General features: G+C 37.9%; 1 protein-coding gene across 2 annotated transcripts in view; it reads left to right on the top strand.

Moving 5' to 3' along the window:
* LOC115223328 (major facilitator superfamily domain-containing protein 10) overlaps positions 1 to 20,819 on the top strand; it is a 71,736-nt gene that overhangs the window by 19,477 nt on the left and 31,440 nt on the right. For both annotated transcript variants that reach the window (XM_029793848.2, XM_036512197.1), the window contains exons 2-5: positions 9,391 to 9,625; positions 11,885 to 11,981; positions 15,832 to 15,935; positions 19,948 to 20,106. In XM_029793848.2, the coding sequence (XP_029649708.1) occupies positions 9,398 to 9,625; positions 11,885 to 11,981; positions 15,832 to 15,935; positions 19,948 to 20,106 (588 nt within the window). In that variant the 5' untranslated portion in view covers positions 9,391 to 9,397. The remainder of the gene's footprint in view (positions 1 to 9,390; positions 9,626 to 11,884; positions 11,982 to 15,831; positions 15,936 to 19,947; positions 20,107 to 20,819) is intronic.

The raw sequence follows: 20,819 nt of genomic DNA, 5'->3' as shown, positions 1-20,819 counted from the left end.
CCCCACTACTTCTGCTCGTGATCAGAGATGCACATATGTCTGTTTAAAAGGGCAGGGAGAAATATTTACTTTGTTTGGAAACAGGTGAAGGTTGGTGACAGGAAAAGCATCTGGTCGTAGAAAAGCATCTGCTGTAATGTATTTCAGCTGACCCATGAAAGCATGCAAAAATGATTGTTAAAATAATAATAATCATCATCGTTTAACATCTGTTTTCTGTGCTAGCACGGTTCGACTGGGGATCTAGGAAGCCAGAAGGCTGCACCAGGCTCCGGTCTGATCTGGCAGTGTTTCTACAGCTGGATGCCCTTCCTAACGCCAACCACTCTGTGAGTGTAGTGGGTGCTTTTTATGTGCCACCTGCACAGGTGCCAGGCGAGGCTGGCAACGGCCACGATCGGATTGGTGCTTTTTACGTGCCACCGGCACGGAAGCCAGTCATGGCAGCGCTGGCATCGGCCACGATTAATAATAATAATAATTCCCCTCCTCCTCGATATGCACTACTGAAGCTGCCAACTACCCAGATATTCATTCTGCAGTAAAATGAATATGGGATTAGATAAATGTGTTAATTAGCTATGGGGCTGTGGTGGGCCAGAAGTTATAGGGCTAGTGACATCACACAAATGGTGAAGGGGCCTTGCTGTAAAGAGAGGAGTGAAGGACGACTAGTATGAGCTTCATTTTGCCTTGGAGCTGTCATTCATGACAAACATGGTGGTCATGTGAATTGAGGGAGTTTGCTGTTAGCTCCTGGGCAGAGGTCAGGCAGGTAGGGTTCCCTACGGATATATCCTGGCTGGAATGGATTGACACAATAAAAGGACCCACAAGATAGGTAAATTATGCTTTTTTTCCCCAAAAAAACTACAAGCTGTTTTAGCCTTTATGTTTTTTTCCCTCAGCCCTTAGCCGTTTGCTAAGTGATGTCACTGACCCCTTATTTCCTGGGCACCCCAGCTTCACAATAACTATTCTAACAGAAAGATAAACTAACCCTTTAGCATTTAAACCAACCATATCTGCCCCAAATATTCTCCTTGTCTTATAGTGAAACTGAACAGATCAGGCCTCTCACACCTGTCCTGCAATGTCATTCTAAATATAAACTGTCACATCATTGAAATCTCAAAGCTATTAAATTATACTGGATTAATTCAAGACAATTTGAATAAATAGGCGCAGGAGTGGCTGTGTGGTAAGTAGCTTGCTAACCAGCTACATGGTTTCGGGTTCAGTCCCACTGCGTGGCACCTTGGGCAAGTGTCTTCTGCTATAGCCCCGGGCCGGCCAATGCCTTGTGAGTGGATTTGGTAGACGGAAACTGAAAGAAGCCTGTCGTATATATATATATATATATATATATATATATAACCCTCCTTCCCTTCTTTCCTGAGCGTCAATAATACTTTAATTGTTCTACGTCCTGCGTTGCTGTGTTTTTTTCTCTTTTTTTCTGTGTTTTCTTGTTTGGATTAACTTTATATATATATATATATATATGTGTGTGTGTGTATTTGTGTGTCTGTGTTTGTCCCCCTAGCATTGCTTGACAACTGATGCTGGTGTGTTTACGTCCCCGTCACCTAGCAGTTCGGTAAAAGAGACCGATAGAATAAGTACTGGGCTTACAAAGAATAAGTCCCGGGGTCGATTTGCTCGACTAAAGGCAGTGCTCCAGCATAGTCGCAGTCAAATGACTGAAACAAGTAAAAGAGTAAAGAGTAAGAGTAAAATAAGAATTACATTCGACAGGGTAACCTAAATGCTAAAGGGTTAAAGGCTGAACATGTTCTAAGTTCAATATTGCAAGATAGTGAATGCAATCATTGAGGACGGAATCAATCCTTCAAGTACTTTGGTATTTATAAAAGTGACATGACAGAACATGCAACAGGTATGAAGGAGAAGATATTAAAATCTGAACTCGTTGTTAGAAATAAGATAATGAATATAAATACTCTTGCTGTCCTAGTTTCAAATTGCAACTCCTGTAGTAGGTAAGAGGTTAACAACCTCTCGAAAGAGCCTCTGGCAGATATGTTGGGTCTACATTATTTCATAAGGGGCACAGGGCTGGTTTCTTGGTTTTTCTGGTGCATTTCTTCCTCCCCTGGATAGGAGGCTAGTCCGTTGTAGGATTACTCACTTTTGCCAGCTGAGTGAACTGCAGAAACGTGAAACGAAGTGTTTTGATCAAGAACACAATGCATTGCCTTGTCCAGGAATTGAAACCACAATCTTAGGCTCAGGAGCCCAACACCCCTAACCACTAAGCCATGTGGACTGCATGAAATATGGTTTATTATTATGTGGGGCCACACTAGTAAAGCAAAATCAGGGTAATTTTTTTGTTTAGGTTTACTATTCAGAAGGTCTCACAGGCCATAGGCTGCTCATGACTACTCTGTAGGGTTGTTGAATTTTCTAGAAATAACAACCAAGTCTCCATCACATCACACTAAACTATCTCCGAGAAGGAAGTACTACAATTCCTGAAATAAATTCAGTGGCATATACCTCCATACAGTTGTTGACATCAGGTAGCCAAATACAGTGAAAGGGCTTTAAATGTCATACAAGGTGTATAGCAAGATCAAACCCCAATCAAATGGAAATTGTAGTTGGGGGCTGATGCCATCATCTTCATCATCCTCACTTAACGTCTGTCCTCCATGACAGCATGGGTTAGATTGTTGTCATGTCTATAAATGATATCACAACAGATGTATTTATATATTGCAAACAGAGAGGATATCAATATGTTTGTTTATAAGTAATATTTACTACACACAGTTATACAGATGAAAATAGTTTTGATAAAGCAAAGTATTTAGAGATATTGATGCAACTAACGATGATTAATTAAGAAATTATATTGCTAATTATGTGTGTGTCTGTATATATGCATATATATATATTATATATATATATATATATATATATATATACATGTATACATAGACATGTATATACTCACATATATATAGACATGTATATACTCTCTCACACACACACACACACACATATATATATATATATATATATATACATGTATACATAGACATGTATATACTCACACACACAACATATATATATATATATACACACACACACTCATGTGTGCATGCACTCACACACACACATAAGAGTATGTATGCACACTAACACACATGCACATACAGTATATGTGTATACAGTTTATAAATATTACTATGGATACAGCAACATACTTGAATCAGCAATGGTAAATTAAAAGCATCCCCCCCCCCCGTAATGAAATCAAAGATTGGGAGAAACAGAATCTACAGAGAGATTATAAAGATTAGCGAGATTAAAAGAAATAGAAAAAAAATTCTGGATTTATTTCTATTTAAGTTGTTATTATATCAAACCAGAACATAATTATGTTGCATTGGATATTCATACCACTATACCACATGGTACAGTATGGTGTATGGTAGAGCTGTAGTACTATAGGGGTACTGTCTGGTATAGTATGGTAGAGCTGTGGTACAATAGGGGTACTATGTGGTATAGAATGGTGTATGGTAGAGTTGAGAACTGTCTGGTATAGTATGGTGTATGGTAGAGCTGTAGTACTATAGAGGTACTGTCTGGTATAGTATGGTGTATGGTAGAGCTGTAGAACTATAGAGGTACTGTCTGGTATAGAATGGTGTATGGTAGAGCTGTAGTACTATAGAGGTACTGTCTGGTATAGAATGATGTATGGTAGAGTTGAGAACTGTCTGGTATAGTATGGTAGAGCTGTGGTACAATAGGGGTACTATGTGGTATAGAATGGTGTATGGTAGAGTTGAGAACTGTCTGGTATAGTATGGTGTATGGTAGAGCTGTAGTACTATAGAGGTACTGTCTGGTATAGTATGGTGTATGGTAGAGCTGTAGAACTATAGAGGTACTGTCTGGTATAGAATGGTGTATGGTAGAGCTGTAGTACTATAGAGGTACTGTCTGGTATAGAATGATGTATGGTAGAGTTGAGAACTGTCTGGTATAGTATGGTGTATGGTAGAGATATAGCACTGTAGGGGTACTGCCTGATATAGTATGGAGTTTACCAGAGCTATACTACTATTGGGGTACTTTATGGTTGCAGTATGGAGCATAGTAGAGCTGTCGTACTCTAGGGGTACTCTATGATATAGTACTGTGTACAGTAGTGCTGTAGTCTGGTATAGTATGGTGTGTGGAAATGTAGTGGTACCATGTTATTGATATAACTGTAGTGTAATATTCCTTTATGCATAACTACTAATTCCTTTTTATTCAACTAGGATCTTTGTGGCAGTTATTTTTTTCTAAAATATCAATGCTTGGTTTAATCTATTCTTGTTGAAAACAATTAGGCACGTTTTTTGTTGTTGTTGCTGTTGTTTGAGAACGTGCTATTTTTTCCTGCTTAGAAGCAATAATCTGAAGAGATTTTTGGAATTAAAACTTTGCAGACATGATGTTTTTACACAACATTCATTATCGGAGATTTAGATTTAACCTGAATAACAAAATTTCTATTTTCATATCGCTGAAGCCATATATTAACACACACACACACACTTTAAAATCTTTGCAGTCACTGCCACAGTCAAAATATTAATAAACCTCGCTCGACTGATGCTATTTCACCATCTTTTAGCCTTTTTTTCCTCGTTTTTGTTACCTGTCATTAGTTCTCCTCTCTTTCAAATTAAACCAGCATCCAATTTTTCGTAATTGCATCTGTTTCCAAAAATCCTTTGATTCTAACCCTCCTGAGACTGTTCCTGGTTCTCTGGTTCAAATTCCCTGTTTTAAAAATAATCTAAATTAAAAGCTTTCATCAAAATTTCATGTTAATTTACTTTCTAAACACCAGCATGATAATCATCATCATCATCATCGTCATCGTTTAACGACCGCTTTCCATGCTAGCATGGGTTGGGCGATTTTGACTGAGGGCCGGCGAACCAGACGGCCACACCAGGCTCCAATCTTGATTTGGCAGAGTTTCTACAGCTGGATGCCCTTCCTAACGCCAACCACTCCGAGAATGTAGTGGGTGCTTTTTACGTGTCACCGGCATGGGGGTCAGTCAGGCAGTACTGGCAATGACCTCGCTCAAATCTTTTTATACATGCCACCAGCACAGGTGCCACTAAGGCGGCGCTGGTAACAATCACGCTCAAATGGTGCCCTTTTATGTGCCACCAGCATGGAAGCCAGTTGGCTGCTCTGGCAATGATCATGCTTGGATGGTGCTCTTGGCACCCTACTAGCACGGACACAAGTGCCAGTAAGGCGATTCTGGTAATGATCACACTCGAATGGTGCCTTTTATGTGCCACTGGCGACAAAATTAATTTAGAGGTAGCATATTTCAACGAAATATGGTATATTTTTAACATCATTTTATTAACGACAAAGTTATTTTACCAAATTCTTTGTTATTTTCAAGATTAATTTAAATACAGGCAGTATATACCAACAGAAAATATGGTAACAAAAGTGTTAGTGATCTAAATTAAAGACCTCCTTCGAAATTTCATGTTAATTTGTGTTTATAACATCACTCTTTTACTTGTTTCAGTCATTTGACTGTGGCCATGCTGAAGCACCACATTTAGTGGAGCAAATCAACCCCAGGACTTATTATTTGTAAGCCTAGTACTTATTCTATCGGTCTCTTTTGCCGAACTGCTAAGTTACGGGGACGTAAACACACCAGCATCGGTTGTCAAGCAATGTTGGGAGAACAAACACAGACACACAAACATATGCACTCACATATATATGTATATACATATATATGACAGGCTTCTTTCAGTTTCCGTCTACCAAATCCACTCACAAAGCTTTGGTCGGCCTGAGGCTATAGTAGAAGACACTTGCCAAAGGTGCCATGCTATGGGAATGAACCCAGAACCATGTGGTTACAGCCCCTCCTGCGCCTATTTAGTTGATTAATGAGTTATTTTACTAAATTCTTTGTTGTTTTCAAGATTTACTTTAACAAAACGGGTGTATTTTAACAAATATTGTAACAAAAAGGTTAATAGTTGTTCTGTTACTATTAAGGTGACAGTTCTAGGAAACACTATCTTACTTGGAAACAGGTGATGGTTGTTGACAGATAGGACATTTGGATGTAGAAAATCTACCTCAAAGAATTCTGTCTGACCCATGCAAACATGGGAAAGTGAATGGTGATGATGGCATTAGCAGCAGCAGCAGTAGTAGTAGTAGTAGTAGTAGTAGTAGTAGTATAGTAGTAGTAGTAGTAGTAGTAACAACCTAACCATCTTAAACAAATAAAGTTAATGTAGTTAACTGCTTGGTTAGAAAGAAGCAAAAAAAAAAAAAAACGGTATGATTATAATTGAAATCGTAGGTCTGCTCAACCAGAACCTGCCTAGGGTTAAACACCACCACCAACAACAACAACAACAACAACATGATTTGCAGAGTGACATTTGAAACTGTCGTGTATTTCTATTGAGGTTTCTAATTTTAGAATTAAAATCCGAGATTATTTTCCAAACACACAAAAGAACCATGTATGGTTTCTCTAGAATTCAGCGCCATCTGTCGACAATAACATACTTGAGATTGTGTTACAGCATTGGTGAAGTTCTGTTTCCCATCAATAGGCAAATTCTCTTGGAAATCTGTCTAGAAACCATCTCAGACCAAATTCCATTCTTTGGCCAACAATTATGCCACTTCATGTCTTTCTCAGACTCCAGTTTCTATTTCTCTCTCGAATGCCATTTCACTTCTGACCTATCTCTCTCTTTCCCTTCTCTCTCCCTCTCTTATATAAATGTATGTGTGTGCATATGTAAATGTGTGTGTGTGTTGTGTGCATATGTATATATAAATGTTTGTGTGCATATGTGTGTGTACAAATGTATATATAAATGTTTGTGTGCGTGTGTGTGTGAAAATGTATATATAGTGTGTGTGTGAGTGTGCATATGTATATATAAATGTGTGTGTGTGTGTGTTTGCATATGTATATATAAATGTGTGTGTGTGTTTGCATATATATATATATATAAATGGTGTGTGTGTGTTTGCATATGTATATATAAATGTGTGTGTGTGTTTGCATATGTATATATAAATGTGTGTGTGTGTTTGCATATGTATATATAAATGTGTGTATGTGTTTGCATATGTATATATAAATGTGTGTGTGTGTTTGCATATGTATATTTAAATGTGTGTGTGTGTTTGCATGTGTATATATAAATGTGTGTGTGTGTGTTTGCATGTGTATATATAAATGTGTGTGTTTGCATGTGTATATATAAATGTGTGTGTGTGTGTGTGTTTGCATATGTATATATAAATGTGTGAGTGTGTGCATATGTATATATAAATGTGAGTGTGTGCATATGTATATATAAACGTGTGTGTGTGTGCATATGTATATATAAACGTGTGTGTGTGCGCATATGTATATATAAATGTGTGTGTGTGCATATGTATTTATAAATGTGTGTGTGCATATGTATATATGTGTGTGTGTGCATGTATTTATAAATGTGTGTGTGTGCATATGTATTTATAAATGTGTGTGTGTGCATATGTATTTATAAATGTGTGTGTGTGTGCATATGTATATATAAATGTGTGTGTGTGTGCATATGTATATATAAATGTGTGTATGTGTGTTTGCATATGTATATATAAATGTGTGTGTGTGTGCATATGTATATATAAATGTGTGTATGTGTGTTTGCATATGTATATATAAATGTGTGTGTGTGTGTGTGTGCATGTGTATATACAAATGTGTGTGTGTGTGTGTGTTTGCATATGTATATATAAATGTGTGTGTGTGTGCATATGTATATATAAATGCGTGTGTGTGCATATGTATATATAAATGTGTGAGTGTGTGCATATGTATATATAAATGTGTGTGTGTGTGCATATGTATATATAAATGTGTGTGTGTGTGTGCATATGTATATATAAATGTGTGTGTGTGCATATGTATATATAAATGTGTGTGTGTGTGTGCATATGTATATATAAATGTGTGTGTGTGTATATGTATATATAAATGTGTGTATGTGTGTGTGTGTGTGTGCATATGTATTTATAAATGTGTGTGCGTGCATATGTATATATGTGTGTGTGCATATGTATATGCATGTGTGCATATGTGTATATAAATAAATGCATGTGTGCAGATGCATACACATCAACGTCTCCCCCCCCCTCCCCACCACTGCCACTAATTCTCTCTCTCCCTCCGATTCCACAAACCTCCCCAACTGCCATCATCTCCTCAGTCGTTGCTCTTTCGTCACAATTGCCGCAGCTTTTGTCTTTCATTCCTTCTGAAAGCTCTCTCTTTCTTCAAACCACATTGGAACATGGCAGTGCTGCCATCTTCAGGCTGGTGGTGGTGGTAGGGGTGTCGGTGTCTATAGTGTTGTAATGAGTGTGGAAGTGGTTCTCTCATGGGTGTGGTGGTAGTGATAATGATGGTGATAATATAATTAAGGCGGCGAACTGGTAGAAACGTTAGCACGCCAGGCAAAATGCTTAGCGGTATTTCGTCTGCCGCTACGTTCTGAGTTCAAATTCCGCCGAGGTCGACCTCGCCTTTCATCCTTTCGGGGTCGATAAATTAAATACCTATTTCTTTACTACCCACAAGAGGCTAAACACAGAGGGGACAAACAAGGACATACAAACGGATTAAGTCGATTATATCGACCCCGGTGTGTAACTGGTACTTAATTTATCAACCCCGAAAGGATGAAAGGCAAAGTCAACCTCGGCGGAATTTGAACTCAGAACGTAACGGCAGACGAAATACGGCTACGCATTTCGCCCAGCGTGCTAACGATTCTGCCAGCTCGCCGCCTATTAAATTAAATACCAGTTACGATAAATTAAATACCAGTTACCACTGGGGTTGATATAATCGACTTAATCCGTTTGTATGTCCTTGTTTGTCCCCTCTGTGTTTAGCCTCTTGTGGGTAGTAAAGAAAAAGGTGATAATATAATTGTCGTGGGAGGGAGGGAATGATGGGAATGGTGTTGGTGGTGGTGGTGGTTATAGTAGTGGTCTTAGTAGTTGTGGTAGTGGTTGTAAATGGTTGTGATGATAGTTCTGGTGGTATAAATACACTGAACTGGAACACGTGTGTGACTGTGAGCTATGTTTCAATTCCATTATGTCAGAGATAAATTGTGATAAATCTGATAAAGTCAATTTCTTGGATGCATTTTGGCCACAGTCTATGGGTCGTTGTCGTGTGTTCAGGTAGTGGGCAATAATGAGCTGAATACCTTCACCATTAAGCTTTATGCCTTCACATTAGAGTCTTACGCCGTTGATTAATATTTCGTGATTTTGCAGACATCCAATGGATCACCGGAAGAGGTCTTGCAACTTGGAGCCATCCTCTAAGATATCTGAAGACAAAACTCAAAGAAATGGCTCAACATTGGAGAAGAATTCACCAATTCATTGCAAACAACAGAAATATGTTCTACTGGTTGTGTTTGTCTCACTCATTATAGATCTTCTGGCATTCACGTTGCTTCTGCCTTTACTGCCATCCATTCTTGATTATTACCAGCAACATGATCGGGTAATCCCAGATTTTATTATTTCTTTTTTTATATATTCATGTTCTTGAATTGTTATTGCTATGTTTACTGAGAGGTGACTTTATTATTATTATTATTTTTATTATTGTTATTGTTATTATTATTATTATTATTGTTATTGTTATTATTGTTATTGTTGTTATTGTTATTATTATTATTATTGTTATTATTGTTGTTATTATTATTATTATTATTATGGCTCAGTGGTTAGACCGTCGAGCTTACGATCGTGAGGTTGTGAGTTTGAATCCCGGACCGGGCTGCGTGTTGTGTTCTTGAGCAAGACACTTTATTTCATGTTGCTCCAGTTCACTCAGCTGTAGAAATGAGTTGCGACGTCACAGGTGCCAAGCTGTATCGGTTTTACCTTTCCCTTGGATAACACTAGTGACGTGGAGAGGGTAGGCTGGTATGCATGGGCGACTGCTGGTCTTCCATAAACAACCTTGCCCGGACTTATGTCTAGGAGGGTAACTTTCTAGGTGCAATCCCATGGTCATTCATAACCGAAGGGGGTCTTTACCCTTTATTATTGTTATTATTATTATTATTGTTATTATTATTGTTGTTATTGTTATTATTGTTATTATTATTATTATTATATTATTATTATTATATTATTATTATTAAGGCAGTGAGCTGTCACTGCGTCCTGAGTTCAAATTCCACTTCTTCACTACAGTTTTCACTTCCTTGTCACTGGAATAATGTTTGCCTCTCAAACCTTAAGCTCGCCACCTTAATAATAATAATAATAATAATAATTTTTATTATTGTAGGCACCAGACCTGAAATCTTGGGGGAGGGGACTAGTTGATTTCATTGACCCATCCCTTCCCCAAGTGCTCAACTGGTATTTATTTTATCAACCCCGATAGGTAAAGGACCTCTGTAGCATTTGAACTTTGAGCATAAAGGGCAGGGAGAAGGGCTACTTAGCATTTTGTCCAGTATGCTAGCAATTTTGCCAGCTTGCCACCTTAATAATAATAATAACAATAATAATAATAATAATAATAATAATTTCAAATTTTGGCACAAGGCCAGCAAGTCCATGGGAGGGGGTAAGTCATTTATATTGACCCCTTCTCCCCCCCCCTCGGGCGTTCAACTGGTACTTATTTCATTGATCCTGAAAGGATGAAAGCCAAAGCTGACCTCTGTGACTTTGAACTCTATCTGACCTCTCTGTTTATCTCCTGACTAAATCTTTATACCTTTGCCACCCTCTTGACCTTTTTCTCTCTATACATCTCTCCTTTCCCCTCTCTTTCTGTGACTACTTCCCCCCCCTTCTCTCATTCTTGACCACCACCACCACCCTCTCTTTCTAATTCACTCTTCCTCTCTTCTCTTTCCTTTTCTCCTCATCCTTCACCTATTCCCCCCTTCCCTTTTAATTCCTGTATTTCTTATTTCTTTATTACCCACAAGGGGCTACACACAGAGGGGACAAACAAGGACAGACAAGCATATTTAGTCGATTATATCGACCTCTGTTCGTAACTGGTACTTATTAAATTGACCCTGAAAGGATGAAAGGCAAAGTCGACCTCAGCGGAATTTAGCAGCAGACGAAATACCTATTTCTTTACTACCCACAAGGGGCTAAACACAGAAGGGACAAACAAGGACAGACAAACGAATTTAGTTGATTATAATGACCTCAGTGCATAACTGGTACTTATTAAATCGACCCTGAAAGGATGAAAGGCAAAGTTGACCTCAGCGGAATTTGAACTCAGAACATAGCAGCAGACGAAATACCTATTTCTTTACTACCCACAAGGGGCTAAACACAGAAGGGACAAACAAGGACAGACAAATGGATTAAGTCGATTATATCGACCCCAGTGCGTAACTGGTACTTATTAAATCGACCCTGAAAGGATGAAAGGCAAAGTTGACCTCAGCGGAATTTGAACTCAGAACATAGCAGCAGACGAAATACCTATTTCTTTACTACCCACAAGGGGCTAAACACAGAAGGGACAAACAAGGACAGACAAATGGATTAAGTTGATTATATCGACCCCAGTGCGTAACTGGTACTTATTAAATCGACCCTGAAAGGATGAAAGCCAAAGTCGACCTCGGTGGAATTTGAACTCAGAACGTAGCGGCAGACGAAAAAATTCCTGTATTTCTCTTCCTTGTTTCCCAATCACCGACTCCCCGACTCACTATCTGACTCCCATTGCCTCTCCTCTAATTCAATAAACATCTTCCCTCAATTTCAGAGCCGTCTTTATCTCAGCTTAGAAGAAGCTGTCCGATACTTCCAGGCTTTGGTCGGAATACCAAACACTGTCAAATGGAACACGGTTCTGTTTGGAGGTCAGTATATTACAGTACCTCTCTTTTTTTTTTTTTTTTTTGTTCAATGCACCTTGTTTTTTCACAACTTTGTGGGCTTTTTTAAAGATATTTGTGTGTGTGTGTGTGTGTGTGTGACTGTGTGTATGCATGTGTGTGCATGCATTTGTATGTATGACTATGCATTTCTGTGTGTGTGCACGTGTGTTTAGTTTGCTTTTAGCCTTCCCATCTAAAGCCTGGCTGGAGCACTGCCTTAAGGAATGGAAAGCTACCATCACCACCACCACCACCACCATAATTATCCTCTTCGTCATCATCACCCTCTTCATCATCATCTTCATCATCCTCATCATCATCCTCATCATCATCCTCATTATCATCCTCTTCATCATCCACTTCATCATCCTCATCATCATCATCCTCTTCATCATCCTCATCATCATCATCCTCTTCATCATCCTCATCATCATCATCCGCTTCATCATCCTCATCATCATCCTCTTCATCATCCTCATCATCATCATCCTCTTCATCATCCTCATCATCATCATCCTCTTCATCATCATCATCACCATCCTCTTCATCATCATCCTCATCATCATTTTCACCATTATTATCCTTTTCATCACCATCATTATCCTCTTCACCATCGCCTTCCTCTTCATTATCTTCATCATTGTCCTCCCTCTCCTCCTCCTCATCCCACTTTCCATGCTGTGTTGAATGGGTGGTCACAATCCAAGTCCTTTCTTATTGGGAGCCACTCATATGTATTATTTTGGCTTGGATTCTATGGCTGGATGCTCTTCCTGTTACCAACAGTTTTACAGAATGCAGTGAATGCCATTTTCTTGTGGCGCCATCACTGAAGAAGTTTGCTAAGCCCTCACCAAGACAGGAATAAAAAGACCTCAGAGCCTGATTCTTTTCCCACTCACGTGTCACCCCTCTTTTGGTTACTGGCACATTAGACAACCTGAACTTCCGTACCATTACAGGTGGAATGGATAAAAAATTTTCGTATGCAAAAAGCGACAACAACCTGTAAATCTTGGAAGTTTTTCTTTACAATATACAAACTAAAGATACTCATTTAACCCTTTTGATGCAAAACCCGCCTGAGACTGCCTCTGGTTCTGTGATATAAAATTTCTGCTAAAAGTAATTTAAATTAAAACCTATCAATTTTCCATGTTGATTTATGTTCCAAGCACAAGATTAATAATTACAAAGTATTTTACTAAATTCTTAATTATTTTCAGAATTGAAACAAAAGCAGTATATTTGAACTGAAATATACCTATTTTTTAAAAACTTTGGTTGTATTGTTTACATGGACGTATTCCTATATGAATTATCTTAACTTTCAATGCCGGATCTAAATCCTGCAGAAAGAAATCTGTAGAGATACACTCAAAAAATGAAAACAATGCACTGCTAACACCAAAAGTAAAACATGGTATTGAGTGCTAAACTTTTGATATACTTGGTAGCATATTCATCATCGTCATCATCATTTAACATCTGCCTTCCATGCTATGTGCTTACTCTGGTATATATATATATATATATATATATATAATATATATATATACACACACACACACACTTTTATGTACTTTGTATAAAGATAGAGCTGCTCAGTTTCTTGCTATGAAGATACAAGGCTAGGCAGGTTTTTGTTCATCTTACCATAATGGAACTACCCAGTACACTCCGTAAAGTGGTTGGCACTAGGAAGGGCATCAGGCTGTAGAAACCTTGCCAGAACAGTCCATGGAGCTTGTTGCAGCCCCCAGCCTTAGCAGCTCCTGCCAAACTGTCCAACCCATGCTAACATGGGAAATGGACATTAACAGATGATGATGATGGCGATGACACACACACACACCTATAGCTGGATGCCCTTCTTAGAATCATATTTACATGTTCAAGTGCATTTGGACATGGTAAGACCTTCCACTGCTGAAATAGCCCCAGGAGAAAATTCTACTCTCAGACAACATGCATGTAATACTCTGATTTTTCTTCCTTTCTCTCTTACTAACAACAAATATTCAACATTCATTTGAAATCTTATTCTTGACATTGTTATTGTAGCAGTTTGCTTGCATTAACACTGTCACCCTTGAAAGTTTCTAGTGCTGCACCTTATTCACGCTTGACTGATGGGAATTAACGAGCATCTCCGAACAGTCCATTCAGCCATAGCTTAGAAATAATTTGTTGCGAACGAATCCATTATGTCAGATTTTTGCAATGTCTGGTGACCTTGTTAATCAAGTGTGGTTAATTCAAGATGGACAAAAGCACGAACACCTGTTTGAGAGTCGCTTTGTGCCGTAGACAAAGATGGACGGAGACATGCAGACGGAGGCCTCCTTTCTGACTAAATAATGTTAATTAATTGGCAGCAGGTAAAATACCTGTGTTTTCTGTAATGCTGAGCTGTACAGCACTATGGCACCTATTTTATGGCTTGCTACTAAGAGTTGACACCTATTACCAGTGTCATGAAGCAATTATTTTATGCAATTAGATAATAATAATAAACTTTCTGTTCCTTACAAGAATTCTATTGTGTATGTATGTGAATATATATATATATATTTGTATATATATATATAAATTAGAAAAAAAAAACCCCACCTTTTATCAATTCAAAATGAAAAATTAAATTACACCATCTAGAAAATTACATATAATAGAAAGATTAAATATAACGATGATTAAGTAATGTGCAAAATAATAAATAAAATGTGTATATATATATTGAAATTTTATATGTAATTTTCTAGATGGTGTAATTTAATTTTTCATTTTGAATTGCAAGTCCACCGAATTTGGAATATGTAAACTGTAACGGTTGTGCCTATAATAAATGGTGCATTGGGAACTCTAAGCAGAGATATAGACAAATGGTTGAAGGAGACTGGAACAGAATGTCCTGTAGAACTTCTACAGAAAGTCTGTGTCTTAAGGACAGGCAAGATTATCAAAAGTTCTAAGCACTTGAGAGATATTGAAAGCTTGTGGATGCCCAAGGTTACAGGTAGTAACCCGCTACCCACATAAATCTTACCAGGAATAAGGCCGAACCTGAGTCAAATCAATAGTAATCTTATACTGTAATAATACTCTTGTGTTTTTCTCTGTCACAACATGTGAATAAGGAAGGAAGGGGGTGATAGATGAATAAGGAAGGAAGGGGCTAAATGGTAGTGGGAGTATTTCAACTCTGTGTGAGTATATGTGTGTATGTAAAAGGGAGATATGTGAATGTTTGTGTGTGTGTGTGCAATGGAAGTGGGATGGTGAACATTGAATGCTGAAAAGGAAAATCAAACAGCGTTTCAACTCTGTGAGTGGATTTGGTAGATGGAAACTGAAAGAAGCCCATTGCATATATATATATATTGATAATATTTTATTAGCTTAAGGCTTATAAGTGATTACTGTGCAATGACTAAAGAAAATAGTCTAATATTGGGGCATTATGTGTGTGGGTGTTTGTATATTAATGTCTGTTTCATTTCTAAGTTTCTGTTAAAATATGTCTGTTTATGGGGAAATATTAAATTTCGCTTGGAAGCAGCTGAGAGTTAGGGACAGGAAGGGCATCCAGTTGTAGAAAATTTTTCCTGATCCTTGCAAGATGATAAATGATGAAAATTGTAACTCCCCACTGCCCCAGAAAAACCTGAAAATTAATAGGCTTCGTTTGTCAGGAATTCAGACACCAACATAATATCCAAAGATGCAGTCTTTGGTAACGATTCCAATTCTGATGAAAATGAATTAATATTAAAATGTCTCTTAATCCGACGGATCCATGTTTCTCAGCTTTAAACTTTCTCTCTGTTGTTAGGTATGATTGGATCCATATTTTCATTGTTACAGTTCATATCTTCCCCAATAATTGGAGTTGCATCCGATGTCTATGGACGGAAACCCTTACTTCTTATTTCTATGGTAAATGAATTTTTTCTTTTAATTCCACATGTAGCCCCTGCCATTTCTTCATCTCACAGACATTTCAATATTTTGGTACATTAACCCTTTAGTCTTCATAATTACTCCGTCGTATGTAATGTTTATATATTCACATTATGAATTAATCTTTCATTATCTTATAGCTTCAAGGCTTCAATGATGTGATTGCGTATTTTTAGAACGACATTGTAGGGTAGGTTTGAAAGGCCAGATCTGGCCAGTTTGAACATAAAACAGAATATTTGGGCCAGATCTGGTTAGTTTAACCCTTTAGTGTTCAGAATACTCTGTTAAATGTAATACCTTTTCACTCAAATTGTTTTGAATTAATCATGCATTATCTTATAGCTTTGAGGTTTCAATGATGTGATTGCTTATTTTCAGAATGGCATTGTAGGTTAGGAGTGAGAGGCTAGATATCGCCAGTTTGAATATAAAACATGTAGAATATATTTGGCCGGTTTAAACACTAAAGGGTTAAATGCTAAGAAGTTAGTGTTGAAGTGTTTATGCAACCAAGAATTACAAAAAATTACAGGTAAGATTCAATGGTAACAGGCTGATATATTAAGACATATGGTAAGATTCCACATTAAGGTAGATTCTTAGAATTCCTTAAATTGGTTGAATATTTATCATGAATTATGGTAGTGGGATCTCTGAATGGTTCACGATACTTGCATGTCCAAATAAATGCATGCATCTAAATTGATGTTTCTTCACATTGAAGCACCAAGATGCACCAAGATGCACACATACATGCATGTTTGCATATGCATGTCAGCACACACATCTGCATTTCACATTTACACTTTTTTTTTTGTGTGTTCATGCAAGCATATTATACACACCTGCACACAAACCACTGCTACCACCGTCAACAGGGGTCTCAATTTCCCTTGTCCGATTCACAATTATTATCCTAGAACAACATTGAGGTTTTGTCTAATTTTGCCAACAATCCCGATTCATTTCTGAATCTTTAAACCAAACAACATCTCATCTGACCACGGTCTCTTTACAGGACGGGCTTTGTTAGTTATATCTATTTCTATTTTATACTGTAGGTGGTCAGATGGGTTTGTAAATTCTGATACATGTACAACACTTTGTGTTAGTGTCTTCTTTTGCGGCCTTGATTTGATCCATGTTTTGAGAGTGGAATTTGGTGAATCAAAACTGTGTGGAAACCTTTTGTGTGTGTGTGTGTGTGTGTGAAAGTGTGTGTGCAGGCATGGCTGTGTAGCTGTGATGTTAATTTCTGTCACGTGACCTCAGGTACAGTCCCCTCTGTCTGGCATATTTTACTGTAGTCATGGCCTTATCAGTGCTTTATGGAAGAATTTGCTTGATGGAAACTGAAATAAGTCTGTCTTACAACATCATTTTCTTTACATACTATAAAGGCAGAAGTAAGTCTGCCTCCATCTCAGTTGCGTGCCTGTGTTTCGCTTACTTTTTGTGTGTTTTACTACATAAAGGTCACCAACTGCCTACCCTGAGTAATTACTGACAGTATATACCTGATATATATATATATATATATATGTGTGTGTGTGTGTGTATACATTATATATATATATATATATATATTATACACACACACAAAAATTGCGTCACTTTTACATCAGGTTTTTCCATACTGTCATGCAACATTTTGAGGCAGCATTCTATAGCTGGGTGCTCTTCCTGTCACCAACTCTTATTTTCTACTTCGTTGGTCTTCTCACATTGAACTGCTGAACTGCAGACTGTGTTTAGACTATGCAAACAAATATCACCACTGCCTTGTGCCAGAGTGAAAACATACAAACATTTACTCACACACATCCATGCAGGCGCACACTCATACATGCTTGTACACACACACACACACACACCACACACACACACACACATGATTTGTTTCTTATTTCTTTATTGCCCACAAGGGGCTAAACATAGAGGGGATAAACAAGGACAGTCAAAGGGATTAAATCGATTACCCCAGTGCGTAACTGGTACTTAATTTATCGACCCCAAAAGGATGAAAGGCAAAGTCGACCTCGGCGGAATTTGAACTCAGAATGTAACGGCAGACGAAATACCTATTTCTTTACTACCCACTAAGGGCTAAACACAGAGGGGACAAACAAGGAAAGGCAAACGGATTAAGTCGATTACATCGACCCAAGTGCGTAACTGGTACTTTATATATCGACCCCGAAAGGATGAAAGGCAAAGTCGACCTCGGCGGCATTTGAACTCAGAACGTAACGGCAGACAAAATACCGCAAAGGGCTTTCGCCCGGCGTGCTAACGGTTCTGTACAGAAACATGATTTGTTTCTGTGCAGATTTCAGTCTTCAAGTTTTACTCACGAGGCATTAGTGAAACCCTGACTATATAGTAAAAGGCACTTTCTGCAAGTGCCATGCAGTGGGATTGAACCTGAAAAGTGTGGTTTGCGAAATGACCTTCTTAACCACACAACTTTGTGTGTGTGTGTGCGTGTGTGTGTGCACTGATGTAAAACTGTGCATTGAGTTATGTCCCTTTGTGTGAACAGGTAACTTCACACCTTTCATAAACAGAAATATATTCTGAACAACTTAATTAACTAAAAACCTTAAAGGCATTGCACCCAGTGATTCGCACCAGTGAAGATGTGTGTGATACAAATAAGCTGATATTTTTTTCAAATGCAGAGGTGCTGTTAGGACAGCAGGAACACTGGGTGAATTACCCTTACAGGTGGAAAAATTTGTCAACAAACAGCCAATTTTCCCACTTTGTAAGGGTTTTTTTTACCCAGTATTTCTGTTGTTCTAATGGCAATTCTGCAATTGAAAAAATATAAATTCTTATTTTGTATCATACAATATATATTTCAACGCTTATAAAAAAAAACAAAAACAAATATGTGTGTGTGTTTGTGTGTGTGTATATGTGTGTGTTTGTGTGTATGTATATTTGTGTTTGTGTGTCTGTGCAGATGGCATGTAAAAAACACCATTTGAGCATGGCAGTTGCCAGTACCACCTGACTTGCCCTCATGCCGGTGGTACATAAAAGCACCCACTACACTCTCGGAGTGGTTGGCGTTAGGAAGGGCATCCAGATGAAGAAACTCTGCCAAATCAAGATTGGAGCCTGGTGCAACCATCTGGTTCACCAGTCCTCAGTCAAATCGTCCAACCCATGCCAGCATGGAAAGCAGACGTTAAACGATGATGATGTGTGTGTGTGAGAGAGAGAGGTCACTCTTAGTGCTACTGGTAATATGTATCCCAGTGCAATATATCATGTGATCAGGCTATTGGTGACTAAACTGGCAATCCTACCAAACCTGCTTGGTAAGGTTATGTGGTTTACATTAGACACTCTGTAAGATGAAAAGCAAAACCTGTCAAAGGACAGATGAACCCAATAAAGGCAATGGCCATCCAACAGGTGGATGTGAGAGGCTCCTACCCCTAGTCTTTGTTTAGACGTCTCTCTTGGAGAAGGTCATTCTGAAATAATACCCACATCATTGCAAAGCCTGAGGTTTTGTTCAAACATGCTGAATATTATTATTTATATAGTCTGTATACTTTATCAATATTAATTATACATATGTATATAGTATACTCTAAGAAGTAACAGTCATATGATTCTAGTGTTGGATTGTTACTGCTATAGACTAAGATGATAAGTTGCATTAGCTAAGGCAAAGCATAAACTTGTAGCTATAAATCTTAACGACAGAACTATAATTTATAGAGATTCCATTACTGATATCTGATTATTTTATAGTCTTTGCTACGTTAAATCTAAAACTGTACCTCAAACCAAAGTTGTTGGATTTTCAACCAGGATTTGTATGTCACATAAAACAGTTGCATATGCCCCCTTTATAAACTATAACCATTTAAGATTTAATTAATCAAGTTCATTAAATGTCTGATAATGAAATTATTGAAATTTGATTTAAACCATTTCTCTCTCTCTTTTGTTTCTCGTTTTGCAGACAGGTGTCGCTATATCTCACCTGATATGGTCGGTCTCTAACACTTTCCTCCTGTTCATCATTGCAAGAATTATTGGCGGCATCAGTAAAGGTAACATCAGCCTTTCAACTGCTATAGTCACCGATGTCTCTTCTGCTGAGAAAAGAGGCCGAGGAATGGTAAGGATTACTTGTCGAACTGGAATGCGTGGTGTTTCATGCAGAGTGAGATCATACTGTATAACACGATTTTTGTACCCGGGTAGTAACTGTTATTTTTTGTACCCGGGTAGTAACTGTAATTTTTTGTACCCGGGTAGTAACTGTTATTTTTTGTACCCGGTAGTAACTGTTATTTTTTGTACCCGGGTAGTAACTGTTATTTTTTGTACCCAGGTAGTAACTGTTATTTTTTGTCCCTGGGTGGCAGCTGTTGTTTCCTATACAGAAAGTATGAAAAATAGCTAATATTTCCTTTAAACTTTGCTGTTAATACATTTGTTCAAACCCCAAAGAATCCCTCTCAACACATGGCTATGATGCTCCCCCACTACTTCTGCTCATAATCACAGATGCACATATTGTCAGCCACTAAGGGACATGCTCAAGTGGTTCAGGTCAAGCAACTGACAAGCAAATCTGTGGTATTGAGCAGAATATTTGCAATAAAGATATTTCTGCTTCAGCAACTCAGCGCTGAATCTGTTTGAAATGTAATGGAAAAATAGGCCAGTTTCAAAACATTGATGTCCAGGTCACAAAAGCAAAGTTTGAAGGTAATAGTAGTCATTTCTTTTGATTTCTCGATAGAAGCAAATAGGAAATACCATTTACTGACCAAAGACAAAAGATAAAAAAATAAAAATTTTGTTACTCAGTGTTATCTCTTGCTT

This window comes from Octopus sinensis, linkage group LG22 (assembly GCF_006345805.1).
Source record: "Octopus sinensis linkage group LG22, ASM634580v1, whole genome shotgun sequence".
NCBI lineage: Eukaryota > Metazoa > Mollusca > Cephalopoda > Octopoda > Octopodidae > Octopus > Octopus sinensis.
Note: the sequence above shows the minus strand (reverse complement) of the source record. Positions and strands in the feature narration are given on the sequence as shown.